General features: G+C 42.8%; 2 protein-coding genes across 3 annotated transcripts; both read right to left on the bottom strand.

The window, feature by feature from the left end:
* Positions 1 to 2,321: 2,321 nt before the first annotated feature.
* LOC118245392 (V-set and immunoglobulin domain-containing protein 4-like) lies at positions 2,322 to 5,949 on the bottom strand. The gene is made up of 4 exons (XM_035541563.2): positions 5,895 to 5,949; positions 3,622 to 3,978; positions 2,715 to 2,996; positions 2,322 to 2,486 (listed from the first exon to the last, which is right to left on the bottom strand). The coding sequence occupies exons 1-4, from the start codon at positions 5,947 to 5,949 to the stop codon at positions 2,383 to 2,385; spliced, it is 798 nt and encodes a 265-aa protein (XP_035397456.1). The 3' UTR covers positions 2,322 to 2,382.
* Positions 5,950 to 10,686: 4,737 nt separating this feature from the next.
* On the bottom strand, positions 10,687 to 26,438 carry LOC118245235 (heat shock factor protein 3). Of its 2 annotated transcripts, none has more exons than XM_035541181.2 (13): positions 26,235 to 26,438; positions 25,188 to 25,296; positions 23,422 to 23,549; positions 20,737 to 20,861; positions 19,808 to 19,883; positions 19,050 to 19,111; positions 18,586 to 18,667; positions 18,168 to 18,301; positions 16,831 to 17,076; positions 15,650 to 15,755; positions 15,045 to 15,110; positions 13,823 to 13,889; positions 10,687 to 13,257 (listed from the first exon to the last, which is right to left on the bottom strand). In XM_035541181.2, the coding sequence occupies exons 1-13, from the start codon at positions 26,352 to 26,354 to the stop codon at positions 12,926 to 12,928; spliced, it is 1,653 nt and encodes a 550-aa protein (XP_035397074.1). In that variant the 5' UTR covers positions 26,355 to 26,438; the 3' UTR covers positions 10,687 to 12,925. The 2 variants fall into 2 exon arrangements, with proteins under 2 accessions (XP_035397074.1, XP_050569285.1); XM_050713328.1 differs by lacking the exon at positions 26,235 to 26,438 and adding an exon at positions 23,651 to 23,789 and having other exon boundaries at positions 25,188 to 25,288.
* Between the last annotated feature and the right edge of the window lie 116 nt (positions 26,439 to 26,554).

Raw genomic sequence — 26,554 nt, 5'->3', positions numbered from 1 at the left:
TCATGTTTGAAGCAGCTTTTGTATCATTTGTGTCTGTTGTTTCTCTTCAGTCCTTTCTGAGGTCTAAGGGGAGTCTGAGGTGACATGCCTAATTGTAGATGTGTTTTATGCATTGCTGCAAACTGCCCCATCCTTTGGGCCAGTTTTGAGCTGACATCATTGAGCTTGTGTTCCCAAAGATGGCTGTCAAGAGACTGTTGTCAGGGACCAAACTGGCAATGCACAGCCTACACAGGCTATTGAGAAGGATTACAGGCATGGCATCAGCTTGTTTTCTTGGTGACTTTTGGACTGACTTTAAGCGTCCATACAAGTACATTTTTATTACTATTTATTTATCCATCAATATCAGCTGAAAGGAACCTCTCCCCTCCACCCCTGCCCCCACCAAGAGTAAGCTAAAACCCTGCAGACATTTAGAAACATCTGTATTAAAAACCAAGGCATATGGACTAAAAAGTGATACAGTCAAATGTGTATTCCCCAGCAAAACAGTCCATTGCTGAACACTGGGGTCAAACCCTCCACCTGACACTGTCCTTGCTGTCAGCTGTAACTGCTGCCCCCTCACCTGTGGTTGGGCTGTCCGTCTCCGAGGTTCCCACATCACTCTGAGAAGGCGAATCTGCAAGTTAAGAGAGGGAGGCTCACAAAAGAGTTGGGCCAACTTTGTGATGCATGCAGCAATAGAGAACTTCTTGACTTGCAGGATAAAGACAATGAAAAAACAGCCATCTAGAGGACAGGTAGGGGACTGCCTGCTGCCAGTGTTGACAAGAATGGCTATAATTAATTCCTATCACCTGGCTATACACTCCTACATGCAGTTGCAGCTACTTCCTTTCAGCCATAACCTTCATACCACTGGACCTCAGCAAGCTTCACCTTTTCCAGAGGTCACTGATTTCACTGTGGTATCTATGCCTGGCTCTGTGATTACTGACTTCATGGCTCTGATAACTGAGTAACCAGCCAGAGAGAGCAGCAAGCCCTCCACAAGACAGACATCGTATGACCCACAGAGCTGGGGCTTACTGGAGTGCAGAGTGTACAGTGCAGTGCACTTTCCTGAAATGCTTGGCAAATTATAATGAACAAAGGCTGTTTTAATTTTTCCACTTACTGAATTACCTCTCACTTACATTCAAAATAAAATCTCAATTTCTTGTCTAAATTTACTGTACTTCTGCCTTAGTAATCCACTGTGAGAGTCAGCATTACACAGACAACAACTATTTCAAAAGAAGCCAAAAGGAATAAATATGAATATTTTAAATAGAAACGTCTTTTGCATCAGGAAAGAGTCATTCCTCTGAAGAGGAGAAGGGAAATAAAAGAATGGCTCATGGCACTAGCACCTGTGGCTGCCTACCCCACAGCCAGGGATGCTTCAGCTTTGCCTCGCTGGGACTCATCCAGGTTGCTGCAGGACCCAGCCAGTTTCAGTGTCTGGTCTGCAGAGTGTTTGCCAGCTTGTCCCTCCCAGTGCAAATCGTTTGTGTTTCACCAGGGGGCTTGCTCACCTGTGGCAGCGGGAGGCCTCTCTGAAATGACATCGTTCCTGGCGGATAGCGTTGCTGTGGGCAGATCTGCCAAGGCATAAGGGTGAACGCACTGCAAGGTGTCCCAGAGCTCCCCTGCAGTGTCAGCCGGAGCAGCCTTTTCCTGGTGAAGCCACTGCAGCGAGGCAGGGAGTGATCTCTGCCTGGGCAGTCTGCATTATCTAAGGCTATCACTTCTGAGGTGCGTGGAGAGAAAACACCCATTTCACCTGCTCCCATACTGACGAGCCATAATTTTCTCTCTGCTGTGTCATCCTGTATGTTCTCTGACAGCAGGCTTGCACATGACCTGTGGCACTCATGCTGTCCTCTCCCTGGCCATCAACCCCTGCCAATGGCAGCCCTGTGGCTCTCGGCACTAGCAGCTGTGGCTGGCTACCCCACAGCCGGGGATGCTTCAGCTTTGCCTTCAGCTCAGCTTTGCAATTCACCCAGGTTGCTGCAGGACTTCCCCACTCCCTCCCTCCCCGGCTGGCCTGGCGTGCTTCACCACAGGCAGCAGCACCTTAAGGCTCCCCAGGGCACGGAGCCCTAAGGCAGGGTTCTTGCCCTGGGTGACTCCCGGTGAGGCTGTGTGACCCCTGGTTTCCCAGCCCATGGTTTTCCAAGCTCTGGCTCGGCTGCTGTCTAGGGGGGCGGGGGGCTCTGCCCCAGCCACTCCCGTCTGAGCTCCTGCTTGCAGGCAACAGGAGGGACCATTTCTATCCTTCTCCAGAGAGGATCTGCAGCCCCAGAGGGCCAGCATGTGGACTCGTCTCACTGACAGCCTGTGCTATTTGCATGCCAGCAGGGTGGAACCAGCCCTTCCCTGCTGCCCGGGTCACTCACCTCCCAGCACGCGGGGAGCCTCGCTGCCTTCCGAGGTGAGTGGGGGTCCTGTGTGCCGGCTGGTCCCAGGCGTGGGTGGCTGTGTGACTGGGGACCCTGTGGGACAGACCACTCATCAGACGGTTTGCTGCACTCCCTGCCTGAGTTCCAAGCCAGGCAAAAGCGAGAAGTGCCAAGGGCAGAGCCGGGCTCCCCTCCTGAGCAGCGATCCAGACACGATCCACATTCGGTGCTACGTGACTAATCCCTGGGAAAATGGGAACCATTTGGCCTCACCAGTTCCTGCCACCGAGGTGAGGGAAGAGCTGCAGGCTGGGGACTCACCTCTCACCACCAGCTCAACGGCATCGCTCCGCTGCACCGCCCCTGCCCCGACTCTGTTCTCTGCCTCGCAGTAGTATGTCCCCGCGTCGGAAGGCCGCAGGCTGTCCCACGTCAGCTCGGCCTGGCTGCTCAGCGGCAGGGCTGTCCCCCCTGGCACTGCCCGGAACCAGCGGTAGCTGATGGGTGGGGACCCGTGGGCCACGCAGGTCAGGCTGGTCCTGGCTCCCGCTGGCACCGTCAGCCCCAGCGCGCCAGCCCTGATGGTAGGCTTGGTCGCTGGCACTGGAAGACAAAGCAGACAGGACCTGGGTTGTGCTGACCCTGGTGGTGATGGGGGCAGGTTTCCCTCGCCCCATGGCAGCTCATGTTCTAGCCCTAAGCCCTTTCCCCGAAGGGGCAGAGGCAGCACCACCTCTCCACTGCTCTGTGCTGTTTGAGCTTGGCTCAGCTATACATGCGCCAACCGTGCCACCCTTTGCAGCTCCTGTGCTGAATGTCTCCTCTGATGGTTGTTGCCTTCTCCATTCCTCTGTAAGTGACCACTGCCCAAGCAAAGGAAAATCTGGCATGTACTGATGTTCGGAGAAATGCAATATCCCAGTTACTTCCCTTCTAGTGCACATCCCACGGAAACACTGGGTAGTCAGGTACAGTTAGAATCAGGGAACAATTGGTAAGCAAGAGGCCACAAATCTATCCCCCAGCCCCTGAACCAAAGGCTTCAGTACTGTGGGTCTGAACTCCTTTCTCTGACCTCTTTTCTGCTTTGCTGGGGTATCTGACACTTCTCAACACAACGCTCCTGCGTTGGAAGCAGATGGGCACTGGGCACACAATCTATTCAATTTTTTAAAAACCTTCCCAAGTAAGAAGTTCCAATTTTGCATAGTTTCCTTGTTGGATTTACCTTTGACAACTTCAACTTTAGTGCTGATCTCTTTTGCTATCTGACTGTTGTTGCTGGCTGTCCAGGTGACATGGCAAGTGTAGGTTCCCCTGTCAGATATTTCCAGTTTCAAGATGTGGAGAGACACGTTCCCTGGCAGGTTCTTTGGGACTTCAACCCTGTCTCTGTACTCAGACAGGAGAACATGATCCCCAGAGGCATCCCTCCGGAAGACAGTACCAGAACTCTGGTCATGCACCACAGACCACGTAAGGGCGTGCTGCACAAAGTTCTCCCCAGGCACATAGGTGCATGGCAGGACAGCAGACCCCTTCCATACACCTTCCATCTCACTGGGGCCTGTCAGGTCCAGGAGAGCTGCAGGGAAAAACGGAGAAAGAAAAGAAAAATAAGCAGTTAAGGTAAAGGCAGCTCCTGGATGACTAAAGGTTGGCAATAACATCAGCAGGTAGAATTCACCAAGTCAGAAGCGTGGGCAGGTCAGTGTAAGTGGAGACTGATGGTCTTTTCAGGTATGAGGTAACAGAAAAGCCATATGTTATGAGGAAGGCAAATGGAAGACAGTTGATTGTCAGAACTGTCTGTGCTGAATTTGGTCTTATGCTCTGCCTGGTGCTTACCTGCCTATTCCTTCAGTAGAAATAAGTAAGCAAGCACCACACAGAGCATCAGATCAGAATTAGGAAGAGGTTCAGACTTGAGGGAATTGGTTTGATTCATTCAGTTATGCAGCTCCCCTCTCACCTAGTGTCACTCTGGGGGCTTTCTTGGGAAGCACTGCACATTAACAGCAAACCACAGTTTTTATGTTTTTCTCTCCTCCAATGCCTACTTGTTCTTCTGAAAGACACTGCTTTTCCTTGCTGATCTGAATTTAAGCAATGGATCGAAGACATATAAAACTCTTTAAACTTTCCTGTAAAAAAGAGGTCCATTGCTATCGTCCCAGAACATTTTCATTACTGTTAGGGCTGAACCAATGTTTCTAGAGATACTTCTTTACCCTTTCCTCCTGGTTTCCAAACTTCCTCTTTGCCATTGCCATCCTATAGATGTTACACACGATGTCAAACTGCAGGGCTCAACAAATCTAATCTCAGCCTTCAAGTTCCTTCTCTCATGAAAACTGATAATTGATAGACCAGGGTCAGACCTAAATTAATTGTGTGGCTGTGTTTCAAGCCTTGTGGTTACAACAATAACCGTCTTCCTTGCCACTTGGCCCAGATTTAACAGCTATTTACGCTTCTTTTCACACTGAGCTGTTTGAAAACTGTTGTAGAATCTTAGAATTATTTAGGTTGGAAAAAACCCTTCAAGATTACCAAGTCCAACCATCAACCTGATCTACTGAGTTCTGTCACTTAACCATGTCCCTTAGTGCCACGTGTACCTTTCTCTTACACGTCTACATTTCTTCATACCTTCAGGAATGAGGACTCCACTGTCTCCCTGAGCAGCTTGTTCTGATGTCTAACCATCCTCTCCATGAAGAAATTCTTCCTAATATCTGATCTAAACCTCCTCTGGAACAACTTAAGACCATTTCCTCAAATCCTATCAATTGTCACTTGAGAAAAGAGACTGACACCCACCTTGCTACAACCTCCTTTCAGGTAGTTGTAGAGAGCAATGAGGTCTTCCCTCAGTCTCCTCTTCTCCAGACCAAACAAACCCAATTGCCTCAGCTGCTCCTCTTAAGTCTTGTTTTCTAATCCCTTCACTAGCTATGTTGCTTTTCTCTATATAGGCTCCCCATGGGCCTTCCAAAATCTACCACATTACCACATTAGTTTATTCTTTTTTGCTAGCCCTCTCCACAATACAGGAAAGCAACGAGTGAGATGCAAGAAAAGTGTTTCAAAGAAGAAACTTTTTTTTTGTTTTTAAATGTTTTCTGTCACATCAGAGCAGCATCTCTCCAAGCATCATAGCATCATCCTTTTTGGTTCCAGCTCTGGAAACACAAGATTAACCAGACTCTCAGTGTTGGGCTGCTTTCTGCATTCTTTGAAGTAATCCATCACAACATACACAGGAACTTTGTACTGTAAGTCTAGGGACAACATTTCCATAGGCTTCACGCACTGTTGCACTCTGCAGCCACTGGATTTGAAACAGCTGAACACTGAGTGAGCACCATGCAAAAACATGGGCTCTTTTGCCATATTTCTATTCCTGAAACAGAGCCTCCCCTGTACCAACACACGCTCTGACACAGCAGTGCCAGGGAAGGAACTGCCTCTGAGCAGGAGACCTTCCCATGTACTCACCGTTGCAGAACAGAAGCAGGCTTACAAGCACGGCTGCTCTAATCAGCGTTCCCATCTTTCAGGGCTGCAGCTTTGTCCCCTGAAGTAGAACAAGTCTGCTCTCTCAAAGTCAGGAGGTAAATCAGGAGTGCCTTTTTTTTTTTTCTTTGCTCACTCTGTCATCAAGAATCCAGAACAGCTACTGGTGGTGCTTCCTTCCTCTTTTTAAGAAAAAAAAGTGTCTTAGCAACAGAGGTGTGTGCTGAAGTGAAGTCCTACTGGACAGTGAAAAGAAAATTTAAGAATTGTTTCTACTCTATTTCATATCTTCTACTGCATATGCCTTTCCCACTTTTTTTTTTTAATTCCACTTAATTAAAATAATTGTTTGCTTTTTTCCTTGTGAGCACCTATTTGCTCTTCTTTTTCACCTTGCTTTGTTTACTAGGTAATAAATTTAATGTAACCATAACACACAAGAAGCTCAGAGAGCTTAAGAAGCTGAGTAAGAGGTGTTAAGAAGATGAAAAACCGAGATCCATAGTATTCATTTTCTTACCAACTTTTCCATGAAACTCACAACTGTATTTTGAATAAAGATTCATAAAACACCCCCAGTCTTTACATTACCACCACAAAACAGAAAATACCATAAGAACCTATTTAAGAGGAGGGGAATTTATGTATTTAAATCTGAATGCACATAATTTCCAGGAATTGCAGACACCTGGTTTGACCATCCCAGTCTATGTCACAGATTGATTGTCCTTTCTCACCTGGCAATTTAGCTGTAAAATTTAATTAGTAATTTAGCTGTTTAATTTAATTGGTTAATTGTATTCAATTAATGTCATGAATTAGGGTCATTGTACCTGCATTTTCCTGTGGACTACTTTGGAAACACGTAAACAATTACATACATAGAAAGAAAAAAAAGAAACTTACCGAAGTAGAAACTCTTTGAGACTAAGAAATCATGATTTCTTAACTTTAATGAGATCTGTTATTATTTAAGATAGTACTAGTTACACTCTGTAGTGTTAAGTAGTTTGAGCACTAGATCTGTATAGAAGAAATATTTATTATATATGGAAACATTATGTTCAAGAGATTTAATATATTTTTGTCTTCTACAGCTCTTCACTTACCCTCTTAATGGCAGAAATACTTATGCTTCATTGTATTCAGCTAAATTGATGTAAGCACTTTGCTATTGCTACTTCCAATTTCAACATTCAGTCCTCAAATGAAAGTAGCCACAATAATTAAACAATCAACAAAATCTTAAACCATATCCTAAAACACAATCACCTTTAATGACAATAAGGCAGTGTTTGCATCTGTAGAAGCACGGTATAGGATACCAGCACAAATAACCTTGCATACCTGATTCTGAAGTAGCGGAAATATACGGAAAAAAATATTTCTTGTAGTCTTATATATAGCTTAAAGACAGCCCCACCTACATTATCATTTGTGGGCAGCTTCATTAGATTATTATGTAGTTTAACATTAAAAACAGGACATTTGTGTATGCAGTCCTGGGAGCTCTGATATTATCTTGTTCCTTTTCTTTCAAGGTCTTTGCTTTCAATATGATTGCTTACTTTTACATACATTCATATTTTAGAGTCATTGATAGTTCGTTCTGCAAAATATTGGTGCTTAAAAGCCTGGATGTGTATATGAATATAAAAATTTTTGACTATTGTGACTTTGATCTAATAATAGCAATATTATTGGTATGAGTTTGAATTTGTTTCTTTTCAGGTCGTTACATTCTGATCTATGTTTCCCTGAAGATGATGGTTTTCTTATACACAATTTTCATGCCTTTATTAGGTTAGAAAAATCCTTTTTTTTTTCTTTCACAAGACGTCATCAGTCACAGCCCAGAGAATCATCAGTTCAGCTAATTTCTTATCATCTACTATATTTGCAGCTACACTTGCAATTAAAGAGGACATCTAACCAGCTTAAAGTGTAAATGCTTCTGAAAATATTGTACATGATAAAACAGAGAAAAAGATTCAACAGCAGTTCAAAAGATTTTGGGGACCTGATTTCACATGCTCCTCCCTTGTAGCCTTATATTCTTCCATTATTAGTTTTGCATGAGATACAATTCCAATCTGCAGCCTTTGAGCTGGGAAGAGGAAGGAAACACTTGTGCAGGTTGCAGCGTTCACACACTTCTTGGCTCAAAGAAGGAGGAGAAAGGAACATGCTAAATTTCAGATTAATGGCACTGTTTCCTGGGGAACATGGCTGGCTGGACAGGAAGGCAGAAGCCTAGCTTGATTCAAATTAAGTCGTAAGGAAACCTACCACTAGCAGGGTACACACTGGAAGCTTTTAGACTGTGAACTAACACCACCTGACAAAAAAACAGGTATATGTATTTATACTTACATTTACATTTGTGGTTATGTGAGACAGTGGCAGGAAAAATTTCTTGTCCTTTACAGGATGCAGGCATAGATACCTGTACATGGAGATGAACATTGGCAGCGAGTTCTTGCTTTTACTTTGTGGAAGTGTAATAATACAAATACTGTTTTTTAAAATGGTGATCTTGTTTTAGGAGACAGCACAACACTCTAAGCATGATCTGGATGAGGTGCCATCATACAGCTCAGGAGAGACAGGAATCACAGTACATTGCTGTAAAATCTGAAGACCATCATGAGCTGAGATACCTCTCTGCCTGAACCTCCAGAAGAGGATTTATCTAAGTTTTATTGGACTATGGTGTTTCTCCTCAAGAAGTTGAGGATGTCATAGGCACTGCACAGCTTGTTACCCTTCCTCTTGCAAGTCATGTGGTTAGCTCATACTCTGAAATGCTCTGCGTTAGCAAGTGCAAAGCAACATGAGTTAAAAACGGATGGCTATGGTGAAATGGGCTGTGTGTGGAGTGCTAGTCTGAAAGACTATGAGAAAAGATGCCGAAAGGAGCATGTGGTAGGCACTTACACTGTGCTTGTCATGCCTAGGTGTGTTCTGTAAATTCTTAGAACAGACAAGGCAGGGAACAGCAACTCTTCCTTCCCCTAACAGTGTGATATAGCAGAATAAAACCAGAAAAAAAAGCAGTGGCCCTGGACATCGGTGCTGGAGGAGGAAGGAAGCTTGCACTAAAGCGAAGCAACTTTGCTCATTGGTAACGCGAACTTGTTATGCATAAAGTTGCAATGGTGTTGTGGTCCTAACGAGGCTTGTACATCAAGGGACTGGTGATCTGCTACTGTCTCACCTGCTGTGCTGCACACGTGGTTTCACTTTCAGGCCTGTGCTGTACTGCAGATACCAGCTGGCTGCAGATAGACTGCCTGTGGCTTCCAGTGATAACACCAGTGGCGAGCCCTTGTCTTTATCTTGAAGTGAAGCAGCACTTTTTCATACAAACATCCTTTTCCTCAGCAGTAGAAAAGATGAACGGAGTTCTTGACTTCTGGAAAAATCCTACAAAAACTCTTCACAGTGTCAGTTAACCGTGGCACAAATAGGATCAGCAGTGTGCCACATCAAGGCTAGAGGTCTGCTGATCTCTAAAGTGATGTAAAATTACCTATGCTGTTCCCTATGTTCCAGTAAATGGTATTTCAGTCCATATCTTACGGAATCTGTGGGCCTTTCCTCCTAGAACCTGTAATGAGCACTTACAGTGGTGCATTACACCTGGCATAGCTGGCACAATTCTGATGAGAAATGCCTTTCAGGGAAAAGGACAGTGGAGAATATACAGGGTGGGTGCCTGGCTGGCCCTACACACAGGTGCAGAGGCAGACATGCAACCTTTGGTCTGAGTGACCTCAGTGAGCTGGTAAATGGGAAGAATTATCTAGGTGTCCCGCTCAAGCTGAAATACTGCTTGCAAAAGAAATGGGTGGGAAAAGGAATAACTCAGCACAATTGGCATTTTAACTGGCGGTTACTAATGTACTTGAAAAGCGTGGGAAAGCTTGGACCAGGCAGAAGACTTACGAAAGGCTTTCAGTAATGGGAAGAGCTGGTGCAAGTATGCCAGCAACAAGAAATGCTGATGAAAGCACGATGCTGCCCATAGCACCTGGGGCACAGCAGGCAGCATGCTGTTTTCAGGCAGCAGGTATGAGGCAGAGGCTGTGATCCTGCAACACGGGACCAATGTGGGCTCAAAGGAGAGGGGGGAAATCCCTGGATGCTGAAGTCCTTCCAGCTCTGTTCTGCACAGTACACAGCTGCTCCACAGTAGCCCAATGATCCTGAATCCTCTGGGACCATGCACCTCTGCAAGGGGTTGAAAGATTCTTTGTTTTGCAAATGTACCCAAATATCAAACATGATTGAACTCTGTAACTCACTTAATAAGTACATCATCCCAACCATTGAGACAGCAAACTATGTTGGTGACGGAACAAGCAGAAGGCCTAAGAATCATTGTCTATGAAAGATCACTTCCTATCAGGTCCCCTCACTGCTTAGATGTGAAGGCTGGCACCCAGCAAACTATACAAAGGCAATGAACAAACTCACAAATGGGACCTGACCTTACACTATGAGGGGCAGTCAGTCCTACTACCATAAACTTTGATTCCAGGGGGTTAATAAATCTGAACTTCCTTCTTTCTCAGGCTCAGATCTCTAAAAGCAGCTGCCAGGCTAACCTTAGTACATGAGTTATTGAACCAGCAGCAGCTGCATAGTGAAATGGCCTAGTGAGCATCGAAGTTCTTCCTTCTAGATAGTTCAGTAAGCTGGTTTGGGAAATGTGTTGGCGAAAGAGGAACAAAGAAGAACAGATGTCAAAATAACATACAAGAAACACAGTAACAGTTTTGCAATTCAATAGTTTAATTACTTCAGTGCATGGTGGTGTTTTTTTCCTTGCTATTCAACCTTTCCCTTTTCATTGCAATTTTTGTTACCAAACTTGCAAATACATACTTTTCCTAGACCAGTACATAAACTAGACTCAGATTCACAAATTTTTATTTGAAGTTTTCTTAAGCCTTGGTTTCTTAACTTCTTAAGAGACGAAGTGTGTTAAAAAAAATCTTATGCAATTCAATCAAACATCTGATGGCAAGACGCAGTGAGATCAGATTCCATCATGGAAGAACATAACATTAATCCATTACAGGAACTACTCTTCAGTTTAACCTATTCAGGAAACGGTTACAGAAGATCTACCCCTCAAAGAACTTTGTTTTCGCACTATGCTGTCAAAACACTGCAGAAGAAAAAAGTCTAAATTTTTTTTACTGTTTTACTCTTGGCAAAATTGAGGCCTTTGGGAAGAAATAAAAAACTCAACCAGAACCCAATTCATTTTTCCCTCAGCTCAGGAAAACTTAAGACCATTCAGCCCTTTGTTTCAAGGAAGAAAAGTAAGCAAAAAAAGACTGAGACAGGCTGGAATAAGACATACTTGACAAAAGGCAATTCATAAGATATAAACATGAAGGGTCACAGAGGCAAGGAAGTTATAAACAATGGAATAAAACAACCCTGTGAAGGTGTTACAGGTATACACACACACACAGTAGCAAGATCCTCCCTTGTCAACTCAACAGATTTAAAAATGAAGCACAAACCCAATATAGCCAGGCCAGCACAGATAACATGCATTATCTTGTAGGCTTCAGTATATCAAAATAACTTGGTTTCTTGAGCATAAGAGAACTATTAGTTCAGAAATTTCAGAAAATAAAGCCTGTAAGTAGACTGATTTAAGCCTGTAAGTAGACTGATTTCCTAAAACTGATTTTTTTCCAAGTAATTGCAGCAGTAAAAAATACCATATGGCATTATACAGCTGTTTTTCTACCTGCCTCCAGGCCTTTTCAAGCCCCAACACTTTTGTATGGCTATGGCAAATTTCAGATTTGTGTGGGCTTGTGCAATACTGTTAGAGATTTGGTATCAGTGAAAGAGCACTTGCTGTCCCACTGACAACAGTGGATAAAGGCTGATGTCTACATTACAGCTGTTCAAAGAAGTTTGGAAAACAGTGTAGGACAGAATTCTGGGAAAAGTTTAATTAAGCAGACACCAGGTTTTGTCATTCATTGTCATTGTCATTTATTGTCAATGGAGTCAAATGATTTTAGTCAATTTAGCTTTAAAATCCCATGAGCAGAATATGCAGGACAAGGTCCACTGTTCATGTAAGGTCAGATAAACAAGTACATACTGCAAGCAGAAGAGAAAATGAATGTCCTATGTCAGCGCAAGTTACCCCATAACTTTTTTGTTTTAAGGATTTTTTTTTGAGGACATTTTAAGGATAGCTGCTGGACTTCACTAGACACCTCATGAATCAGTTCTACTCACAATTTTCAAGAACAAATGACCTATGTGCAAGTTACCCTAGAAGAGCTGCCATGCAATGTGCATGAGAAGTCGGCATTATGCACAGTGGCAAGCACTTCCTACTGCAACACCTACAATCCATGGCAATGGATGCGTGTTAGGATGTTAAAAAGTAATATTCCAGAGTTAAAATATAATTTTCCATAGGAAAAAATGTTCCCTGTACCTAGGAGCAAATCTAGGAGTAGGAAAGTAATATAAGCAGGTGCAAACAATTGTGGCCACAAACTATTAAAAAAGAAACCTCAAATTAAAAAAAAACTTAATTCCAAACAATAGACAAGCTACCTCTTGAAACATCTCAGAAAGAGTAAAACTCAGGTTTAAAACATTACACATGACATTACTACACAGCTAATAAAAACAGCCAAATTTTACAAACAGGATACAAACAGATTTCCTTTTGCAATAAGGATATCAGATAAAAACAGTTATGGAATACATTGCGGTATGTTTACAGAAAGGTTGCCCTTCCCTCCTCCCCGTGCCTTCACTCCCATTATCAACAAGCTTTGAGCTTGTTTTCAGCTTTTCCATGTGCACTCTTTGCTTGTAGAAAGAGAACTTTCTCTTGTCTATATAGAATATGACACCCAGTAAGCAGGATAGGAGAGAGAAGACCAAACTTCTTGCTGATCCATTTATCCTTGCTGTCTATTTCACACCACTATGCCAGTTATAGATGTTGCATGAGTTCAAGAAGTTTCTATCTCAGAGGCCTCTTCTATGAAGTTAGCAACAGGACTGAGGAGCAAGAGTGGAAACAGTTTATACTCTCCATTCCCATCTTCCGAGAGGAGAGGTGGATCACCCATTCCTAGAGCATCCAGGGGCTCAGCCTGGTTTTCTGGAGCTGCTAATGGCAAGACAGTTTCACTACCTGAAGGAGGTTGGAGAGCAGGTTTTTCCTCCAGCGGGGTAAGGAGGAGGTCTTTTGGATCCTCTGTCTTCCCTGGGGCTTCACTGGAAGGTAGTTCTTCAAATAATGAAAGCAGAGGATTGGCCCTGTACTGTATCAGCTGCATATCTGAGGGAAAACAAACATTTTAAACTTCAGGATCCTATGACACTTAAAGTGAAGGCTCTTATTCAATGCAAGGAACACTGGAAAAGCTGCTTCAAAACTCGGTTCACTAAAGAAAACCACACAGCTGAGCTCTGAAAGACCACATCTACAGTTGGAAAAGACTAAGACCTGCAGCTAATATTAGTATCTAAAACACACTTCAGGCCCCTAAATATATTGCATGCACTGGCATCACTAAAGTAGAATGGGTAGCACTTCGTTTGTGGGTGTTGTAGCCCATATAGGAGATACTTCCACAGTGACATCTGCAGTTCTGCTCCTTATTGTGGCACCCCATCACATATAAGAAAAGAGGAATGGTTAACACCAACATGGTGAACAGAACGGGGCCTGTAAGATTGAGGTACAGCTTCATTAAAGTCAGTGAAACATCCCAGTCTTCAAAAACTTTTTAAGCCCAGGCCAAAGAAGGAATTAAGCCACATTACAAGCTAGAAAAATTCTATTTCAATACATAGTTTTTGAAGAGTTTGGAATTGTCACAGCTCTGTTCCTTCCTGCCCACCTTTGCTTCCTGCTGTTTCTCTCTCACTTGCTCCTAGATCTTCAGTGCTGTCTGCCAAGTTTGTAATCTGAAGCAAAATGGACAAAGAATAAGACAGAATGCTTAACAAAAATATCCAGTTCTTAACTGACTGGTTAACATAATTAAAGGTGAAAGAAGGAGGGAATAGGAATGACACTGCTGAGTAATGTAAACTCCTGACCTCACAAACCCATTATTCCACAGAGGCCAGCAAACAGGAACTCTCAGAAAAATGCAAGATGAAATACAGACAAACTTAACTTACCAGAGCCAAACAATCTTATGATTAGCAAATATTCAGTTTACCTACCCAACCCAAAGCTTTATTACGGTCTGCTTTGTTGGAATAACACAGTTAAACATGATTTCATTAACAAAATCAAATTTTGCAAGCACTGCTCAAACACAACAGGATTTCACCTCAGTTGTGATGTAAGCTCCCATGCCAGAGAAGTCCTAGTTCAAATAGTATTTCTGAGTTACAAAATAAATGACATTTGCAAGATTTTTTTTGTAACATAAGACATTCTATTGAATGGGGCCCAGAAAAGGAAATTTGTACTAAGCTTTAGCTTGTCCTCTGAGGAAATTTTACGCAGCCATGTTTGGAATAAATACTGTATACCGCATTACATTTTTTTTTCCTTTAATACTTTTTCTTCAGCCTTCCAGCAGACGAAGGCGCACAATCTGAACTACAATCCCAGGTGTAGTTATTACTTGGCTAAAAGACAAGCCAAGAAACTGTTTTCACACAGACCAAAAAAAAAAAAACAGACTAGATTTTCCAACCTGCTCTTTCTAAACAGAAAATACAGAATTAATAGGCAGGAACAGTACAAAAAGTTCCTCAATGCAGGCAGACAGCTGATTCAGCAAACACCAGTTAGTTTTCCTCTTCCTTATGCTCTCAGGTACATTTATAAAGCAAAGAATATGTTATTCTTAGCAAAGCGTCAGCTGAAATCAGCACACTGAGTGTGTTACTGCAGCTAGAAATATAAGACAACTTATTTTGAGAACCTTATTACATTCCTGTACACCAACAGTAATAGAAAACATGAAGTCATACAGATTAAATAAAATGTCAGTTTCATCCTGTGCTATCAGTCTGGTCCCTACCCTTAAACTGCATCAGTCAAAGTTTAGCTCTCAGAATCACCTTAACCCTCCCCATCACAGAAGCAAATCTTACTCTTACATTTTCCATACCGGGGGGAGTTTCCATCAAGTTCATATCCAGAGCTGGCAGCTCAGGATTAAATGTCTGAAAACAGAAACAGACCATATGTAGCAGAGTTTATGACATAATAAGGTTGTTAAAAACTTCAGAGAGATCCTACTTCATCTACCCAAGGAAGCACATGGATGGCAGCTCTTCTGCAGGCCTACTGCAATACACTTTAACCCTCTGGCAGTAAACTGAGGTTACACGAGAAGAGAAGGACACCATTTTTCCCCTCACTGATTCCAGGTGTATGGCTCAGATCAATTCCACATCCCAATGCATGATCAATAATCAGGATGTGATGATAAACAGCAAGGAGGAGAAAGGTTCTGGTTTTCTTGTTTGTTTTTTTTAAGTTATCTGAAATGAAAATACCGTATGAACTAAAAAAGGCTCTCAGCATTAGCTTGTATTTTGTTAGACTCCTCAGATGACTATGTACAATTCTATCCATAGCTATTTGCTTTTCAAGATTTTCTTCTCACTTGCCCATTACAACACGGAACAAATCCATAAAATCTTGTAACACAACCTAAACTGTATTTTTCAGAAACCAGAATAAATGAAAAGACACTCACATCGCTGAAAGCTTCAGAACCGAAGTTATACTGCTTCCCAGACAACATTGCTTGAAGCTCTTCAAGGCTGGCATCAATGCAATTAAGAAAATCCTGAATTTCCTCTCTGAAAAGAGAAAATTACGTAGTACCATAAGCAACAGTCAGCAGTTAGGTTCTTCTTTTACACTACAGGACAGGAAAAACCTCTTATAAACCGTTAGTTGCTTGGTTATTACAGCTGTTGGGCAAGATCACAGCCAGACAGGGTTGCTCACAATCCAGAACAGCTTATTGCCAAATTAACAAAACCACACTGCTGTATCAATTTCCATGGCCCAATTCTTTGCAAAACACGTGCAAGGAAAACCATCTGTACAGCAAGTATTATAATAGCTATCATATCAAAAAAGCAATCCTCCTCATGTAACTATTTCCTCTTTCATTTTAATATCTTTTGAACGTTCTCAGAATTCAGTCTATGTAATAGTATCTGTTTAAGCTAAGGTCCATAAGCTTTTACCTGCGGACAATAAATGATAAGCAAAGGAATACAAATAATCTGCACCTGAAAGAACACTAGGTATCTATTTTGAAACAGGAACACCAGATTGTTACCAAATTGCATGCATTTGGAAGGACTGGGGTCAGGATACAAGGGACAATGAATGAAGTAGAAGGGAAGCTGCACATGTGACCCAGTATTGAGTTTCTCACTGTGCTGCAGGCTCTCTCCTGTATTGGAATACTTAGCTACAAACAATGTAAAATTTCAAGGCATTGCCCCACATCCAGTCCTAAGAAACAAGGAAGCACATAGTTCCCTACTGAACTCTCTAGTCTGGATCTGCTGTTGGGCAGCACTTGGCAACGTCAGTAGTTGGCGATACAAGGGCTGACAGGACAGACCAACCACACCAATGCTCCAAAAGAAATATCAGAAGTCAAGGCAAACTTGTGACAGCTGACAGAGCAAATTCCAGATGAACTTGCCCTGCTTTTAGTCTATGATAACACTTGTCTTTTTCAAGACCTATTAGAAAAGGGGGAGAAAACTCAGTTCATTAGAGATGTTTGAAAAGCAATTTCACTATGTTCTGCTAGATACATCGTCTAAAACTATGACACAGAACAGTTTAATGAGATTCCACAAGACGACTGCATAAGTCTCCAGAAATAAGTGAATATAGTGATTTGCATACCTGTCCAGTAAAGGATCATTTTGGTTTCCAGAGTTATTCTCATTCAAGATGGAGTCAATCACTGATGCAGGGTCTTCTGGAGCATTAGCTTGTGCAGCGTGGAGTTCCACAGCAACATTTCCTATTTCACTGGATTTGCTGACATCATTTACATGAATTGGAGGGATAGGTTCTACACAATTTAACTCATTTGGCTGTGATACTTGACAAATAGGTAAGCCAGGATCCAGAGCTGTCTGTATCTCTCTAAAATGCAACCCACGGAGAAACAAGACACAGGAGAATATCAACTGTGTTAGCGCTCATTGGAAGCTTACTATTTTACATCTTAATACCTAGTGAGGTCAAGCCTACTAAGAGCTCAAATAACCAACTGGTCTTGTAAAAGAATGTAAGTGCCTTCCTAAAGGCAGATGAAGAATCATCTGTTACAATTTATATGGACAGTATGTATCAGAGCAGGACGCCCCATTTTCATAGAATCATAGAATGGTTTGGGTAGGAAGGGACCTTTAAAGATCATCCAGTCCCAGCACCCTGCCATAGGCAGGGATGTCTTTCACTAGATCAAGTCGCTTGAAAGTCCTGTCCAACCTGACTTGGAACACTTTCAATCATGGGGCATCCATTTTTTCTGGACAGCCTGTTCCAGCACCTCCTTACGATAATCACAAAATAAATTCTTCTTTATATCCAAGCTAAATCTACCCTCTGTCAGTCTAAAACCATTGCCTTCTGCCCTGCCACTAGAGACACTGATAAAAATCTCTCTCCATCTTTTTTATAACCCCCCTTCATATACTGACAGTCACGCATTCTCAGTTTCCAGAAAAAAGCCCCCCTTTAAGCCTTTTATTTGCATTTATTTCACACCTGCTATGCAGAATAAGCCAGAAGAAAATGTGATTTTTTTTTTTTAAAGGTTCAATTTTCATAGTTTTGCTTGTTTTTAAATTTGCTAACAAAACCTCATGTTTTTTTCTTCCAGCACTGTGACCAAACACCGGCTCTATAACTCTTCAGTTTGATAATGAGTTCATATATAGAACATATGGAAAAGATCATCTTGACTTCACATAACTAAATTCTGCCAGACCAAAGATGGCATAAGACTACATGGACATGTGGTGGAAGGGAAACTCACAATATTGTGTCTCTGGAACTAAAAGATTCCAAATTGGTCTACTTTTTACTCTGGAGAGCCTACAAACAGGCCTATAATGTATAAATAGAGCAGAAACTCAGAGGTGGGTTCCCAAAACATATTGGGTAACTTACATTAACATAACTACTTGGATTTATGCTTCAGTTGTTAACTTTCACATCCCTATACGTACCTGCCTCTGCCACTTGTGTGTGCCACAGCAAGGAGACCACTGGTGGCATTTTCCAGGGTATCAGTGATATCTCGAATGATGAGACCTGTACCATTTCCATCCTCATCATCTGAATTATGTTCAGAAAAAGCCATCTGCAATATACAGCAAATAGAATGAATAAACCAAAAAAAATCTGTTTTTTTTTGATGTTTATTTCCTTTCTTCCTGAAGTTTCTATTTCCCGTTCAGATTTCATCTATGCCAAGTTGTACGGATTTGCGTGATTTTGCAGACAGAGCAATGCTTTAAATCAGCCCATTTCAAAATAGAGTGCATTTGATTATAAGATCGGAATATTAATAGTTGTAAGGAAGACTTCAAGATCACTGTACAGCATCCTGTCCAACCCAGTGTCTCCTTCCCTAGAAAGACTTACTGCTTGGCCACTCTCCACAGGTATGCGAACATACTGACGGCTGTATTTGGAAGGTGAAGCACCTGCAGCATCCGTTAGAGACCTGAGACAAAGTATGACTTTAGTGTATACTTCTGTAGTAAACAGCTGTAGCAACGCTAAATATGTGCAGTAACAGTAAGAACTATTCTTTGACTTCTAAAAGTGGCTTTTTTGAAACTGTTTATTTAAACGTACTGCAGACAGACTACATTCTAAGCACACTTTTTGTTTTGTGGTAAGTCAGTAACACTGGCACTTTTTTTTAAAAGAGTTACCATTTTTGGCAACTGTTCCCTTCAAAACTCAAAATGCATAGTATATTCTCTTCCCATCCTATTTAAAAATATTCATTATGCACCTTGAGAAAAGTATCTTGCTTCTAGAAGCTGATTCATCCCCATAACGCACATCTGACACTAGTTTGTGACCTATCCAGTAATTACCTTTTTCTTTTGACCCCAACAATATAATTTCCTCGCATCAAACTTAGTATAAATTGAAGAATCTAAAAAGAAAAAACAAAGAGCCAAAACCAAGTGATTAGCTTAGCAATCAGAATATTAAATTATTAACTCAGACTTTACTTTTGTGATTGAAATTAACAGGTAATTTAAATATCCATTTGTACCTTTATGTTAAAAAAGAAAAAAGTTGCAAAAGGCATTGAAAAATTATTTCACTTGCACAGATTTTTATAAAAATGTAATATAACACCGCAAGTCACTATGGAAAACTCCAGACCAGAAAAAGCTGAGGGATAAACCAGAGAAAATTTGATCCAGTGCAGCAACTCCTTTTGTTTCCAGGTTCCAAGGTGACTTCTTGAATGTTCTAAGTCTGCCTTGGTTAGTTCTTTCACAGACTCCATTCTGTGTGCCTGAAATATCTTGCCCATTACCATGACTCCTGTCCCATGTTTACCCCAGGTCAACTTGATTTAATTACTTCTCTCCAAATAAGATTCACTGAGATTTCAAGCACATTGAAATTCTTTTTACTAAGATTTTCCTTAGTATTTTGCTTGGGATTCTTTGCTGTGCTACTTCTTGGACACTCAGGAACTGTGAACATTTTCTTTGTGCTGTATTAATATAGCCTGTTCAGCTCTGTGTCATTTGTCATTCTACATAAGCAAAGAATGCCATCAAGTATCACAGAGGCAGGAATAAGGATGGTAGCACTGAAGATGCTGCAATGGTACCTTAGACAGCAGCTTCTGTTGTTGACTGTGCTTCTGCCTTAGAACTGCCACTTCTTTCCACAGGGCCTTATTTTCTCTGCAATGCAGAATAAATCAGAAGACAGAGGATGAACAGAGTTTACTTTATATGATTTAGTTTCACAGCTTTCAAACTTTCACAGTACCTTGCAGGACCAATGGCAACATTCCTTCTGTGGATAACTAACGATTAGTTAATCTGATCCACTAATATAAGCTCTGGATTAAACTAACTCCATTCTCCACCAACCAGGACCAAATGCTCACTAATTAGCACATTCTCATTCTCTGCTGCTCCATCAATAATCTTGATCTGAGGTTATTCCTTCCTTCAAAGCCTCTAAAGGTTAGAATTAAGACTTGGTGTTTGGAAACAGGCTACTTGTAACACAGACCACCTCAGAACAGTTTCAAAATATTAAAAAAACCAAACAAAACAATATGAACAGAGGGAGTGAATACATCTCCTGAGCTTTGGTTGACACCCACTTGCATGCCAGTGATCTGAGTGAACTCCCAGTGCCCATACAAAAAGCATATGAAGGAACAGAGATGAGGACACACAAAGTCCATTTCTGATCAGAAATAAAACCAAACATTAATTCTCCCTTGTTGCATCCAGCCCTGTTTTGTGTTTAGAACAGGAAATTATTTGATACCCCTAAAAAAATACTATAGATGATGGCAACCAAAATGACATCTCAAGATAGCCAAGAAACTCCCAGTTTGAATTTCTGGTCTGTTACTGAATTATGAAAACAAACTATTCAAAATGCTGTGTGGCATGGAATGTGGATTCTTAAAAAAAAGAATACAGCATCACCTGTTTCAATTCAAACACATGTTTGGAGTCAAGCTCTATTAGCTATAAACCCCATTCAGTGCTTAAGTGCTTCTGAAACAGAGTGTACCTTTTCATGTTAGCCAGTCTGACATCCATGTTGTTCTGCTGCTCTCTCATTTCCTGGACTTCAGAGAGTACTTTGTGTAAATCCTCTGCACAGACCTTGAGATCCTCAGTTCTTACCGCAGATACCTAAAATAGGATCAAGTTACACATGCTTTACTAAGAACAGTGCCTTTCATACTTTTTCTAAATGAACAGTGTAGTTAGTCTGTAGAAGAGGTATAAACTCCATTAAAATATTAGGTAAGATTATATAAAACTTGTGTATCATAAAACACCACAATTGTTATAGATGACAGCCTTTAGGACAGTCTCAACCGTCTGAAAAAAACAAGATGTCAATGAAAACAAGAGAATGGCACCACTGTAACTCATGCTAAAATCCCTACCACCGGTTGAAAACTGCCTTTCATAAGGGGTTCTCTCTGACGTGTCTGAAGAAAGCTTGCCCTCTAGTGCCAAAGTGTAAGCTACCAGCCAAAAGCAAAACAAGTGATAGAGTAGTGAAGAGGGTATGGTCACATTCATTTTAACTGTGGATAAATCTGCCAGCACAGGAGTAACAAATTTCCATTAAGTTACTGGGGAAAAAACAGGAGTCTACTTACATGACACCTACCTAATTGGAAAGTTTGTCCCACACGAGCTGAACCACAAATCCCTATGCTGTTGTTTCCTCTATTACAGTTCCACTCGGTGACTTGCCAAGATTACAGAGGCTTGTCTCCAGAAAGTCAGAGTCGAAACTGCTTTTCTACCCACAGGAAAATCTATAAATGCTTCCTCTTCAAGTGATGGTGGAAGAGTAATCAGAAAGCAAAAAGCTCAGTTTTGCCTCTTCACACTTCCAGTCATAATTCTCTAATTTCCTTCAGTAACTCTGTGGTCATGGCATTAATGGTTTATATACAATTCAGGGTTTTGAAAATGGTAGGTCTCACAAATCACAAATATGAATGGTATGCACAGGTTTTGTAGACATAATTTTAAAAAACATTCAGCCAAATACTGACCGTAAACAAATCAAATGAAGCTGTACCAGATAGCCATCAGATGCCCCTTCCAGCCTACAGCATGCTATGATTTTACTTATTATTCTCTTAAAGTCCAAGAGGGAGGTGGAAGCATCTGAGATTAGCCTAATGAAGTGTCAGATAGCTTCCATGCAGGTTGGCTTACAGATCCCCCCCCTTCCCCAGTGCATTAAGTGGTCAGAAATTGACAAACAGTGTTATAAAATAACATTCCATCACTTCATGGTGAAGCAACACGTAATTATAATATTCAACAATCACTGCACAGAAATAACTGTTTTCTCTGGTCCAGTGTTACAAAGGATGGAATGAATGGCCCAGCAGTTCTCTGTCTACATTTTTAGACCCTTTGCCGTTTGTTGTAGATAATACCTTATGCTAAGGTGCACAATGCTTATCCCAAATGAAATTCAAGACTATCTGATTCCATACTTCAGCATACCAGCTGTCCATAGCAAAGACATCCAAAAGATGGAGACAGAAGGTAGAAATTTCAAATACAGTAGGCCTGCCTCTAGACAGAAGAGCCAACAAACTAAAGCATTCTGCCGAGTACAAGGAACTACTTTTTTCAGAGTCTGTAGCTAGATAATAAGGGTGTCAAGACTGACGCGTATCAGCAGAAAACCTAGACCTAACAGTAAAATGGAGTATATTAAGGAAGCCCTGCATTCAAACTTGAACTCCTGCTGGAGGCCTGAAAGCCAGTTTATAGCACATACTGAAATATTACTTAATTCCAGGCAGTACAGAGCAAGAAAAGCTAACAGACATTTCATCCATTGCAAAAATCACATTTCCTGTGCAACAAAGAGTATGTTTCACCAGCATGTTCAACCATTTTGTGTGAACGTCTTTGGCACTAACTAGAGCTTTTGTCTCCCCATCTAGAATACCCCACCCAGTGCAATGCTCATGGGATACGTGGTGCCATACATAACGTCAGCAGCTGACTGTCTCAACATACCAGGAAGCAAGATGTGCAAGCTAAGACAAGTTAGCAGTTACAGCATCTGGGAAAAGCACCGGCCTGTGTCAGAGAAGCAACCGTGCAACTGTATCTGACCAATTGTGATTTTGAACAGAGACAGCACAGTGAAGAATCAATCAAAACACAATTATGGCTCTCCAGCTAATCCTCAAGCCTACCCTGTTCTTTCATTAACTTGGGCGATGTAGCTACCACATTACAACATTCCAAAGAAAAGACTGAAGTTCATATGTCAACATGATGTACCACGATAGCGTCTTTCTCTGGCAGCCAGGATGTTATGGGCTGAAATGCGCAAGTACAAGATAAATATCTGTGCAGAAACAGGTCAGACAACGCCTGAATGTACAAAAGAAAATTGTAAGTGCTAAAAAAGGACGTAGCTTATTGGTGATATGGTATTTGAGGAACAATACAAATCATATGAGCTTGTCCAAATGAACTGATTGCTGCTGCCCTTGCTAATTTTCAGTGACCACCAAGTGACAATGTATTTTCTTTTACTTCTTTCATTCTATGACTCTTTTTACAAAGGCTTGACAACGCATAACCTTAGTTCACGTGGAATCCGTTGGCTGTAAAGTGTTTGACACCCCCAGACTTCCTCTAGATAAGCTTCTTTTCCTAAGGAAAAAAGCAAAGTAAATACATGCACAGACCATACCTTGCGCTTGATGTTTTCCAATAAATGTGCCTTCCCTTGCTTGAAGAAAGCATGCTGGAACTCAATGACTGAGCTTTTCTCTGCTGTAATCATACCATTCTCCAGAGCAATCACCTTCCTGAAACCATCTGTGGAGAGGGATTTAAAAAAAAAAGTCATTTCTTTGAGTGTAAAGCTTACTGCTACAGAACATAGGTAAAGAAAACTCCAGAACTACTGAAATACCTACAGCTATACAGTTAATAGGAGCTGGAACTTCCTTTTGGTGTTCAATCATTTCACTGCTCCGACTGTCACAGACAGAGGACACATCTACGATGCCACCAAATAATCTTGCAGGCTGTACAAGCAGCATGCATGGCAGAGGCCTTCCAGTATCCAATGGCAAGACAATGATGTTCAAATAATCACAGAAGACAGTCAGAAGTGAGATTTATTAGGACATTACGACTAAAATATTATCCCAATGGAAGCAGTGCAATGTTGCACCTCTCCTTTCATGTTAACAATCTCAGGCAGCTACGTATCAAAACAAATGCTGTCATCTACCACCAGGGTCTACAGAACAATGCAAAGAGAAATTAGTCCTCGACCTATGGAAACACACGCACATGCAGTACATTTTTCATTAAAGACTACCCGCTTGAAATAAGACATTGACAGCCCAATTTCCACAACTGCTTGAAATACCAAAGGGTAGATGCAAATTAGTTGACAGACCAATGCATCTCTCTCCTCATTCAAGTTTTTAACACGGTTAATGTATTCCTGCCTCACTGCACCTCAACAGCATGCTCATTAGAAAACTTCAATCAAAGCTTTGGATAAGTGCAGCAGGAAAAGGACGTTGCCATCACACTGCATGCCCTTACTGGACTATTTGCATTTTAAACGTTTAGCCTTACTACAAGGCAACTGACAACTGTTTGTTTGCATTCTCCTTTGACACACAAGTATGGAGTCTCAACTCTTAACTCAAACAGCAGCACAAGGATACTATACAACCACTTTCTCTGTCATGTCTAACACAGAATCTGAACAGATGTTGGCTAGAGAGACCAAGGAAATCTGGACGAGAACAGAGTTCCTCCAAATCTTCTCAGTAATTCCCTGTAAGCCACTGTGCTATTATCAATCCACTGCTGTAAATTAGCTTTCTTTGCCAATGCTACATGATGAATTCTATTATTCTGTTTCATTGGAGCCAAACATGCTTCTAACATAATGAAATAGGAGGATTTTTGAAAAAAAAATTATTTGTACTGAACAGAGTAAAGGCATGCAGACTATTTACAGCTTGTAGTTTGGTGTCGCCACTTAGCTCCCAAAGAGTTACAGTTCATGGGAGAAATACAGGCAGACTCAGATCATCTTTCAGATCCTCTCCTTTCCTGAAAATGATTTACTGAATGGCTTAACCCTCTTACTCCAAATGGAAATTCTAAAGGAGGCAGCCGTTTTCTGTGCAGCTTATACCTTCACGTGGCCCATAAACTATCAACTCCAAAGCAACCATTTCTGCTGTGCTGCAGCCCTGCGGTGTACTCTGACTTTGGATTGCCACCTCACTCCAGCTTCTTTGCCTGTACAAGTTACACACGTGTTACATAATGGATACCCATTGACCCAAGACGCTCACAAGTAGAGCACAGAAAACATAAACGAGAGATTTAGTCCAGCTTGATCCATCAGGGTGACAAATCTTGTTTCAGTACAGCAATGCAGGCAATGTATGTACACACATTACACAAACAGATGATGCTTACACATGTTCAGCTGCCGTATGAAGCTAGAGATATTGTTGTGTTTGAAGTACTTTGGGAGCAGCTCCTTAGCGAACCTCTGCTCATCCAGGATACAGAAGTTCTCACCATTCTAGGAAACAAGCAGAAGTAACAGTGAGAGAACAAGCACAACATTTTTAAGGTTTTGCTCTTATGCCAAGACCGTAAACTGATGGAGACGGTTCCTATGACACGGAAGGGCAAAACACTTGGCAAAAGGGTACTGTCTATGTGGTCATTTAAGAGCATTTAGGACTGTACTAACAAGTTTGAATCCTAAACAACACCAAAAATCGTTACGTGGAACATTCCTCTTGCATAGCGGGTAGTTTTTTGAACCCCGAAGACTTTACCCTAAGCCAAAGAAAAGTAGTTCTAAAAACAAACAAACAAAAAAACATGGCTCTGCTTCTGTCTCAGTTCAGAGCAAACACAAGTATTGCTCAAGCGTGATGGCATTCATGCCACTAGAGGGCTTTTATCTCCGCCGGGCAGAGTTCGACTGCCTCCTGACAAGATTCTTCCATTATACGCGCTGTGTCACCGCTAAAAATAGCCAGGCAACGCTGCGGAGCCGCTACGAGATCCGACCCGGCCAGGCGGGGAGGCTCCGTCCCGGCTCCAGGCTCGTTGCGTTCCCGGCTCCCAGCGCCCTGGAACCGGGCAGGTCCTCGCGCTGCTCACGAAGCACAAAAATATTAAATTACAACGGCGAAGACGAGGAGAACGGGCCGCACGGCGTGAAAATTGCGGCGAGGCAGGGCCGCACGCCGGGAAGCGGCACGGAAGGGCCCCAGGGCCCGAGGGCAGGCGCGCCCGCCGAGGCCCGTCCTGCCAGCCCCGGGGAGGGCCAGCCCCGGGCCCCTCTCCTCACCGCGCCGCGCCCGGCCGGCTGCGCCCAGCGGGGGTGGGTCCCCAGGGCGCCGCGCTCTGCGCAGCGTTAGCTCGGCCCGGCCCGGCCCGGCGCCCCTGGGGAGCCCCTCCCGGAGCCCCGCGCCCCGCTCGGCCGCGGCCCCCGCCCGCCCTCACCCTGCTCCAGCAGATGACGTCGTCGCTGTGCGGGTCCTCCACCAGCGCCCAGAGCTTGGCCAGGAAGCCGGGCACCGCGGCGGCGCCGGGGCCGCCGGGCAGCGCCGACCCTTCCCGCATGCTGGGGCCGGGCCGGGCCGAGCGCTGCTGCTGCGGGCCGGGCCGGGCCGGGCGGAGCCGCCGGCGGCGGCCGCCGCGACGTGACGCCACGCGGGGCGGCGCCTCGGGGCGCAGGAAGGCCGCCCATTGGTGCGCGCCGCCTGGCCTGGCCCCGCCCCGCGGCCGCGAGCGTGCCGCTTGTTGTGCTCCCGGGGGAGCGG

This window comes from Cygnus atratus, chromosome 13 (genome assembly GCF_013377495.2).
Source record: "Cygnus atratus isolate AKBS03 ecotype Queensland, Australia chromosome 13, CAtr_DNAZoo_HiC_assembly, whole genome shotgun sequence".
NCBI classification, from domain to species: Eukaryota; Metazoa; Chordata; class Aves; order Anseriformes; family Anatidae; genus Cygnus; species Cygnus atratus.
This window is presented reverse-complemented; position numbering and strand designations above follow the sequence as displayed.